The 10654-nt window shown below is 41.4% G+C and overlaps 1 protein-coding gene across 1 annotated transcript in view; it reads left to right on the top strand.

Annotated features, from left to right (window-relative positions):
* The window catches only part of LOC117872713, a 53428-nt gene extending 44011 nt beyond the window's left edge, over positions 1-9417 (top strand). The window contains exons 15-17 of the mRNA XM_034761442.1: positions 1557-1671; positions 7011-7850; positions 8771-9417. Coding sequence (XP_034617333.1) covers positions 1557-1671; positions 7011-7850; positions 8771-8826 — 1011 coding nt within the window. The 3' untranslated portion in view covers positions 8827-9417. The remainder of the gene's footprint in view (positions 1-1556; positions 1672-7010; positions 7851-8770) is intronic.
* The last annotated feature ends 1237 nt before the right edge of the window (positions 9418-10654 follow it).

Raw genomic sequence — 10654 nt, forward strand, 5'->3', positions numbered from 1 at the left:
TCCCTCCATCGTGTGTTCCCCCTGCTCTATGGAAGATGGGGTAAGCGGGGTGCAGGAGCAGGGGGGAGTGGGAGACACCCTGACATTAGCTCCCTTCTTCTCCCCCCCCCCCCCCCCCCCCCCCCTACCCCGAACCGGGGGCCGGAGTCTCTGAGCAGCTCCAAGGCAGAGGGCAGGAGCAGCACATGGCAGTGTGGGGGAGGGACAGCTGCTGCACAGGGAACTTAGGGGAGTGGGGAGCTGATAGGGGGCTGCTGGTCCACCCTGGTTCCCTAATTGATCAGCAACTTAACATCGAAACAGCATTAACCAGGATGACTTTAAGTGAGGAGTTCCTGTATATGGCTCTAGATGGTCTGGCCCAGCCAGGGGCAGAGATCAGGGCCTGGCTTATGCTGTTTGGCTCCCATCCAGGATGCTGCTTCCTGTCTGGCTGATAGGACTGGGAGGAGGAGGAGGAGGAGGGCCGGCTCTGGCAACGCAGTGGTTGGGAACCTGGCCAGCCTATATACAGTGGCTCCTGCAGGCCCGAGGTAGACACTGCAGGAGCTGAGACCAGGATCCATTCCTCCACCGTAGCCAATATCCTAGCCCGTGCTGTCACTGCTTGGAACAAGAGCAAGTATGTGAGGGGCCCTGCCCTGCCCTGGCAGGAGGATAGAGTGGATGGATCCTTGTTTTTCACCAACTGGTGCTTCAGTTTCTTCCCAGGACTTGCAGGGTCCATGCCGAGGCTCCTAATCACTAAGCAGTAGCCTGGCCTGGAGCGGAGTGCAGAGTGAGCCAGGTTCTGATCCTTGCCCCATGCTGGGCTGGGTCAGATCAGTCAGCACCTTGTGGTGAGACCTGCTGCCTGCCTGCCATCCCTCGATTCCTTGGAATAGGACCTGCCCACCATCTCTGCTTTCCCCCACAGGGTTGGGACTGACCTGCTCCCCACAAACCGCCTCCTCATTGCTGGAAGAATCGAATCAGTTTGGTTCTGGGGGGACTCAGCAGCCATGCATATCCCATGAAATTCAAACCTTCACCCATGACATTGCCATGAATATTATTTTAAAATATAACAAAGTTTTGAAAACCTGTACAGTAACTGGAGAAGGAAGAGGGGAATAAGGAAAATAATCCCTGAAGTCTTTCAAGGAAAAAAACATTAGCACTGTCAAAACTAGAATGTATTAATACTGGCTAAATGGTTAGTATGTTTGGTTGGCTTTCATTTTGCTAGCACTAGGCACATTATGATAAACAGGTATCATAAGGTGTGGGTGTGTGTGTGAGAGAGAGCTCAAAGGCCTAACTTGTATATTTGAGATTAATGGCTAATTCAAAACTCAAGTCAAATGGGAGGACATTGTTATTCACATTGATAGTTGTGAGCAAAATAGGGAGCAAACTTGAGCAGCACAGCAAAACATAGGATTCATTGCTTAAAAATAGCATTACCAAAGAACATGTCTTGGCATTCTATAGGAAAAGTTGCTATTTTTGAAATGTTGAAAATGAAATGTAAATGTTTAGATCAAATACAATGAGATGGGCTTTATCTCCCCTAGGTCAATTATGCCAGCAGCCTGAGGCCATTGATGTCAATATCTCAAGATGAGCTTTCAGCAGGAAAAAACACCCCAAAACCATACAAGTCTTATGACAATTACAAAGGCAATTCAGGTACTTTGCAGGGTGTCTTTGTCAAAATATTCTTAATAAAGTGGTTTTGAATTCACAGAACATGCTATATGAGGACTTAAACTTCCGCCCAGTCATGCTACTCTGCCACTAGAATGCTGTGCTTTAGAAGTGCTCTGTGATTTCCATTTGTTGTCTGGTGCAGTTCAAGGAGTTTGGGGTTTTAATCTGTTAAATCCTTCCTGATTCTGGTACTGACGACCTGAGGACCTGCCCATTTCATTGGGTGGTACCAAAGTAGCTGAGATTAACAGGCGGTGCTAGAGCTGTCATCTTCTGGCTTTGATGGGAGGGTTTCTTCAGTGAGGGGTCATCTGCCATATTGTCCAGTGAGCAGAAATAAATCTGCTGGAACCACTAAAGGGCACAGGGTAAGATGTATTCCTCTCTGCTCTAAAGTATTACTAAACTATTTTTTTTGGGGGGGGGGAAATGTTACATATGGGTCAGCCACTACATGAAACAAATATGAGTGGTGTTGTTCCAACCTACGTGTAAAGACAATGTCACAACCATCCCTTGTCTGTCCACCTGAAGAACAGTCTGATTTGTTAAAGGGAATTCTGGGACTGAAGAAAGATACAACTGATTTCACGGCATAAGAGCAAACTATCCCACTGGAAAGATAGGAAGCATGCCAAGAGACCACCCTGGCTTAACCAGGAGATCTTCAATGATCTAAAACTCAAAAAAGAATCCTATAAAAAGTGGAAACTAGATCAAATTACAAAGGGTGAAAAGAAACCAATAACACAAGTTTTTAGGGACAGAATTAGAAAGGAAAGGGCACAAAATGAGATTAAACAAGCTAGAGACAAAAAGGGTAACAAGAAAACATTCTACAAATACATTAGAAGCAAGAGGAAGACCAGACAGAGTAGGCCCATTACTCAATGGGGGAAAGTGGGGGGGCAGATAACAGAAAATGTGGAAATAGCAGAAGCGCCAAATGATTTTTTTTTGTTTGTTTTTCACTAAAAAGTTTCACTAAAAACATTTGGATATCTAACTTAGTGAATGCCAGTGAAAATGAGGTAGGATCAGAGGCTAAAATAGGGAAAGAACAAGTTAGAAATTACACCTCTACCTCGATATAACGCTGTCCTCGGGAGCCAAAAAATCTTACCATGTTATAGGTGAAACCGCGTTATATCGAACTTGCTTTGATCCACCGGAGTGCGCAGACCCTCTTCCCCTCTCCCCCCTCCCAGAGCACTGCGTTACCATGTTATAGCCGAATTCGTGTTATATCGGGGTAGAGGTGTACTTAGACAAGTTAAATGTTTTTAAGTCACCAGGGCCTGATGAAATACATCTTAGACTACTCAAGGAGCTGAATTAGGAGACATCTGAGCCATTAGCAATTATCTTTGAAAAGTCATAGAAGATGGGAGAGATTCCAGAGGACTGGAAAAGGTTAAAATTATAGTCCAAATCAATAAAAGGGGGGCTAAAGACAACCCAGGAAATTACAGATCAGTCATCTTAACTTCAGTACCCAGAAAGACAATGGAGTAAATAATTAAGCAATCTGTTTGCAGACACCTAAAAGATAATAAAATGATAAGTAACAGTCAGCATGGATTTGTCAAGAACAAATCATGTCAAACCAACCTAATAGCATTCTTTGATATGCTAACAAGCCTTGTGGATGGGGGAAAGTTGTAGATGTGGTATATCTTGACTTTAGTAAGGTTTTTTGATACTGTCTCGCATGACTTTCTCATAAACAAACTAGGGAAATAAAATTTAGATGGAGCTACTATAAGGTGGGTGCATAGCTGGTTGGAAAACTGTTCCCAGAGAGTAGTTAGCAGTGGTTCACAGTCAAGCTGGAAGGGTGCATCAAATGGGGTCCCACAGGGATTGGATTTGGGTCCAGTTCTGTTCAATATCTTCATCAATGATTTAGATAATGGCATAGAGAGTACACTTATAAATTTTGTGGACGATACCAAGCTGGGAGGGGTTGCAAGTGCTTTGGAGGATAGGATTAAAATTCAAAATGATCTGGAGAAATGGTCTGCAGTAAATTGGATGAAATTCAGTAAGGACAAATGCAAAGTACTCCACTTAGGCAGGACCAATCAGTTGCAGGCATACAAAATGACTGCCTAGGAAGGAGTACTATGGAAAAAAGATCTGGGGGTCATAGTGGATCACAGTCTAAAGAGGAGTCAACAGTGTAACGTTGTTGCAAATAAAGCATACATCATTCTGGGCTGCATTAGCAGGAGTGTTGTAGGCAATATACAAGAAATAATTCTTCTGCTCTACTCTGTGCTCTTTAGGCCTTAACTGGAGTATTGTGTCCAGTTCTGGGCACCACATTTCAGGAAGGATGTGGACAAATTGGAGAAAGTCCAGAGAAGACCAACAGAAATCATTAAAGGTCTAGAAAACATGACCTATGAGGGAAGATTGAAAAAATTGGGTTTGTTTAGTCTGGAAAAGAGAAGACAGAGGGGACATAATAGTTTTCAAGTACATAAAAGGTTGTTACAAGAGGGAGGAAGAAAAATTGTTCTCGTTAACCTCTGAGGATAGGACAAGAAGCAATGGGCTTAAATTTCAGCAAGGGCAGTTTAGGTTGGACATTAGAAAAGACTTCTTAACTGTCTGGGTAGTTAAGCACTGAAATAAATTTCCTAGAGATATTGTGGAATCTCCATCAGAGGAGATTTTAAGCAGGTTAGACAAACATGTCAGGGATGGTCTAGATAATACTTAGTCCTGCCTTGAGTGCAGGGTCTAACCTGGTGTGCCTGGGGCAGCCCTCACTGAACATGCCAAGGTCAGGGCAGGCTGCAAAAGGGAGAACAGGTACTCCCAAGACCAGTGGGTAACATTGAAGTTAAACTCCCCAACCAGTCACAAACTATGCTTCTGATCCCCCACACTGGTTATCAAGAAGCAGAAAAAGAATCACACAGCCCCCTTTATTGCATTCCAGTTTTCTGGCTCCCAGTCAGGACCTAGGTCCAGTACAATGAGAAGTTATTTAAAAAACTCTGCTCACATATACAAAATGTTCTTCTGACCTCAAAGGGTCAGCCACGTTACCAGGTCAGTGTAGATTTGGATTTTACCCAAAATACCATGCTGCCAACCAATCCTTTAGTGCCTAAAGCTAAAAGTTTATTATAAAGAAAAAAGAACGAGAGATGTTAAAAACAATCACATACAATTACTTCAAAGTCCATCCGGTCCCTAGCAGTATTGGTGAGTTTGCTGGCTTGAAAGTCCCTCTGGACACATCCACAACTAGGTTGGGTGATTCAGTCCTTTGTTCAGATCTTCAGAAGTTTGTAGGAAGGTTACTCCAGAGGTAAGAAGCAGGATTGAAGACATGAAGCAGGACTGAAGACAAAATGGAGAAGATGCAGCTGCCTTTTATAGTGTTTTTGCCATGTGTCTGGTACTTCCTTTGTTTCAAACATGCTCATAGCAGATAGCACATGACTTTGAAAGGCCTTAGAGTTCTTTCCACAGGCATGCCCCTGCATGCCTTGCTGAGTCATAAGGTGTATCCCTTGCCTTCTATCAGTTGCATAGCTGATGTCCCTTAATGGGCTGTCAAACAAGCTAGGCAGTGCTAATGCCAATCTGTCTGGGTGTGTCACTCAGATGCACAGCACAAGTTTGGAACTACAGACATACCATACATATAACTTACAATACAAAGGTGATACAAACACACAAACTAGATTATCATAACCTGGCAAATTATAACATTTTTGCAGATACCTTACATGGCATATCTGGCATAAATCACTGCAATTTTACAATATTGGTATTCATAATATCCTAAAGTGTCCCCAGGATTCCATACAGCGTCACACAGGGGACTGGACTAGCAGACCTCTTAAGGTCCCTTCCAGTCCTGTGATTCTATAAATCAAGTGAATAAAGCAGCAAAATTTCAATATCTGATACATTTAATTAGCTAGAAAAAGTAAATTTGGAACTTGAAGCATTTTGGTTAAATAGGCAAAGTGAGATGGTTAATAGAAATTGGAGAAAAGTTAGAATTTTAGCAGATTCTCAAAAGCTCTGTGAAAACAGGATATTGCCTAAAGCCAAGAAAAAAATTCTCAAAGATGAGCTGCAAAAAATCTTTTAAATCAGGCTTGTATCAATATTTTATTCATTATGTTGTAAAGGTTTTAATTTTGTAAAATTTCTTCCTTTTTTTCCACTTTAAATGCAACAGCTTCCCCTTCAAAAGAACAGTGACATTCCTGATATTTCTAAGACAGAGCCCTCCTTTTTATCAGAATGTTAGTGATTTGAGTTTAAAACAGATTTTAACAACTCTTGGAGTTTTACCACTGACTTTAGTGGGAGCAGTTAGGCCAGCCCTGAGCACTTTTGGAAATCCAGTCCCCAAATATGTAGGCCTCTGTAAATACCTCACTGAGGAAGCAGATTCTGCAAACAATAGAAAGGCTGAGCATTGAAAATCTCCATCATAATTGCTTTAAATATTTTTGGCATTCAAGTTTCTAAACTGGCCTTAAGTGACATGAGAAAAGTAAACCTTACATAGTGCTGTTAGTTTCACCTACTTCCTACTTAGGTCAGTCTTGGACGTACATTCTAAACGTAGTGGCAGAGAGGCAGACTTTAAAAAAAAAAAAAAAAGTTTTTGTTTTTTACCTGCACTTTCTTCAGATTAGAACTGTTTTTCAGGCAGTTTAACATTTGTGTTATCCTTCATTTGAGCCCACTACTGTTAATTGGTGAGGCACACAGTCATAGCTTATTTTCATGGATTAGCATCTTTTTTTTTTGTTTTTTGGACTAGTTCAGGGGTGGGCAAACTTTTTGGGCCAAGTCCCACATCTGGGTGGGGAAATTGTATGCAGGGCCAGGGCAGCGGTGTGGGAGGGGGTGCGGTGTGCAGGAAGGGGCTCAAGATAAGGGATTGGAGCAGAGGAGGGGTGCGGGGTATATGAGGAGGCTCAGGAAAGGGAGTTAGGGTGCAGGAGGGGTGTGGACTGCGGGAGGGGGTTTGGCAGGGGGTTGGGGTGCAGGAGGGGGCTCAGGGAAGGGGGTTGGGATGCACAGAGGTGCAGGGTGCAGCAGGGAGTTCAGGGCAGGGGGTTGGGGTGCAGGAGGGGTGCAGGTTGTACAAGGGGGCTCAGGGCAGGGAGTTGGGGTACAGGAGGGGTGCGAGGTGCAGGCAGGGGACTTAGGGCAGGGAGCTGGGGGGGCAGGGTGCAGGAGGGATTCAGGCTCCATGGGGTTAGTTAAAGTTTGACCAACTTCTGCTGATGGCCTGTCATTTCATTTAGGTTTACTTGCATGTGTCTTTTCAGGAAATACTAATTGGAATCAAGATTTTTCATCTCAAAGACCTGAACAGGAACAATTTACATCACAATTGGATGCAAACACTTCATTCACCACTGCCAGTTCATATAGTTACCAAACAGGTGATGGATCATCCTCATATGGACTAAAACCTAATGATTCTGCAACAATGGCTGCACTCAGTAATTCATTTGCCCTTCAGACGGGAGGCTTTGCTACTGGGATCAATGAATGGCTGAAGCAATTCAACCAATCTGCTTCTGTATCCTCCCAGTCCACTTCAGGTGGAGGCACCTCTCCCTACTTCACATATTCAGGGAGTGGGTATTCAACAGAATACAAGTCTAATAGTGCCCAAGGAAACAAAACTACGGCACCTGATAACAGAATGGCTTATGGTGTTGGAGGTACAAATTGGAAGAGTCAAAGAGCATTTCCAAATACAAGGAATTTACCTGATCAGAGATCATCCTATTCTGCTTCCTCTGCTACATATCCTTCATCTGGAGGATATTCGACAAACTACCCTTTACAAGGCTGTTCATCTTACTACAGAGGTGGGTCTTCAAATTCCACTTCTTCATCAAGAGGTGGTTCTAGTTGGTCAGAAGAATCAAGATATCAGAAATCAAATTTCAAGACTGATTCGGCCTCATTTCGTTCCTCCTCTTCTGTCCACAATTCATACAAAGATTACCAACAACAAAACAGAGAGTCAGATAAGATGTTTGATGAAGATGCCAGTGGTCTTACTCCCAACATTCTGCATAGACTTCAAGGAAAGGATGTACCTACAATGACCAGAATGCTCAAACAGTTGACTCCATATTATCCAGCTCTTCAAAGTAAGATTGTGAAGATTTTAACCTTAATAAAGCCTTGTTGGCCTAGTTTGTAGTGTGAAGTGCTATGAAGCAGTAGTCAAAGGTTCAAACTATGCAAGGGCTGAGGTGGCTTGTTCAGTTGTGAGGGTCGCTTTTGGGTTGACTACCCTCAACAGCACGTTTGCAGCTCAAGATTGGCATTAATATTGCTCTGAAGGGAGCTCAGCTTAACGCTAATGAGGATTGATAGAATTGTTTTGGTGATGTGGTTGTGGGAAAGTGATGTTATGAAATGGGAGAGAATCCTACCTAATTGGGGGGTGGGGAGGGAAGGAGGGAGAGCTTTGGTCTGGGCCATCTGGCTGTCCAGGTTCCAAATTTCATGAAGCAGCCAGTGTGCTTCAGACTCCAGCAAATAGTACCACAAGGGTGGCTGCTAAAGAGAGACTGAGTACAAATAACGGGGTTGGGGGAAATCTAGCATTGGAGATAATAGTAAAGAGACATGCAAAACGTGTGTCAAACACACTTGGGGATAATTTTTTTGATAGTAAAATATTTAAACTGCCAGTTTGATATTGATTCTGACTGCTGTTATGAGATTGTAATTTGTCAGTTATTTTGCATTGATATCTACACAAATAAGCATTATGAATTGCAGTTTGTTTTAAATAGTAGAAAAATATTCCATTTTAAGAAATGTATTTCTAGAACATTTAAGGCAGAACTGAATTATTATATAACTGGGCCATCATTATGTTGGTGAATTTGCCAGACAGATAATGCAAATTATTCTACTATATTAGAATTAGGAAAGTTAGTTAAGGGAATTAGGAAAGCTAAATCTTTAATTTTTAACATGGTATCTGCTATATGCATTTATGCAAAGTTGCATAAAAATGAATAATTTAAAGATTTTTTTTCTTTTTTTCCTTCACCAGAAATCAACATTGAAACATTAGTCAAAGCATTAATTAAAACTAGAGAAATAAATTAAGAAGATAAAACAGCTGAATTGGAACTGATGAACAGAACACTGAAGAATCTTCACTTCAAGTTTTTAGGAAACAAACTCAACAATTCAGTTTTGGATGTGGTTTTTTTTTTTGGTTTTGTTTGTTTGTGGAAGGGGATAGGGTTTATGTTTTTAGTACAGTAAAAATGTAGTTGGAGCACAAATTATTGTCATGGAGATGAATATACTGTTCAGATATTTTTATGCATTTGTTAAATATTTTTAGTAGATTGCACTGGAAACTCTTGGTTTTTGAGGGGCTGGTTAATATTAATCACCCTTTTCCAAAAAGTTTTTGTATGTTACAATCCATTTAGGAAGAATATTCACTGAAAATAGAGTTCCATTGCATGGAAAATACAGAAATGCATTACTTCACATATAAACCAATGGCCAGTTCTTCTAATTTTAGACTTTATAATGAGTTAGGATACTTCTTAGAAGTGACTATACTGAATTTCTTTTTGGAACACATTAAAATGATGGGCCCTAAACAAAATGTTTCTCCTCCTGTGGACTTAAAATGTGCTCTTAAATAATAAAATGCAAACACTTGTTAGTGGAAAAACTTAACCAATTTTATTTTTAAATTGTAAAAATGCACACAAATATGGAAATACAACCTGAATTCTATTGTGTAGAATAGCATTCTGCATTTTCAGTTTTTATTTGTAAAAATAATAATCAGGGCATTTTGCAGTGTTTATTTTCCAAACATTAAAACCAGAATGAAATTGGGTTAAAATTTAAAAAATAGAAAAATTGGGGTGGGGAGCAAAAAACCCTTTTGTAATATACACATTTTACTACAGTATAAACTTTTTTAATGTACAAAGGGATATTTTGTGTGTCTCAGAGCTAGTATTTTTTCCAGGTATCCTGGTTTGCATATGCTCGCATCATTTTCTCCTAAGTATGCTCACTCATATTGAGCCTCTTGCTGTCTTGGAGGTAATCCAACTTTGAAAATGTGCACTCTGCATCAATAAATCCAGGGGGTACACTCAAAGCTCGCAGTGCTACTTTGCTGAAGTTGGGAAGTATGTCTTCATGACTGTTCCAAAAAGCCCATACATCCAGTTTTGCATTGTCAGGATTAGGCAAGTTCATGTAAGTAGTAAATTCCCCTTTCAGATTTGAAATCTTATCTTTAGTGGCAAATGGTTCAAAGGCTCTGGCATAAATGGTCATAGTTTGCTGCAAAATTCACCTTGAGGAAGGGGTGCAACACCTGGATGACATTCCAAAAAGAATCTTCGGCACCAAACACTTTGGGGTTCAGATTATGGGTCATGGGCGTCTCCCATCTCTCACTGAGTATTGTGTTGACGGTTTTGAATGCTTTTTTGGTTTTCTTGTGTTCTGGGGTCCGAAAGATTTCCAGAAATGGCTGAGTTTTCTCATCATATGTTTCTCCTGCACCTTTTGTGTTCAGTTCAGCTGAGATTTTGGTTGTCTGGATCCAGTAAACCTCTGTATTGGCAGTAGTCTGAGAAACACGGAAAACACTGGAATTATCACACAATGATTCCAAGTTTTCAACAGTGAACATTATCTTGGTGCGCAGAATCTGGTAGTCATTCTGGTTATTTGCCAGTCTCTTCAGAGTTTCTGCTTTAGAACCATCAAACTCGGGATGATCTAGAGATGCATTAGCACAATCCACGCATTATTTATATGACCGGCAGTGAAGTACAAGCTCTTCCACCATTGTGGCACAACAGGGGTAGATAATCAGCAGTCAGCTCTGCACTCATCTTGCACTGTGTAAAACAAAACCTTCAGCTTGTCTGCATGCTTGAAAATGGCC

The sequence above is a fragment of the Trachemys scripta genome, chromosome 2 (genome assembly GCF_013100865.1).
Source record: "Trachemys scripta elegans isolate TJP31775 chromosome 2, CAS_Tse_1.0, whole genome shotgun sequence".
Taxonomy (NCBI): Eukaryota; Metazoa; Chordata; order Testudines; family Emydidae; genus Trachemys; species Trachemys scripta.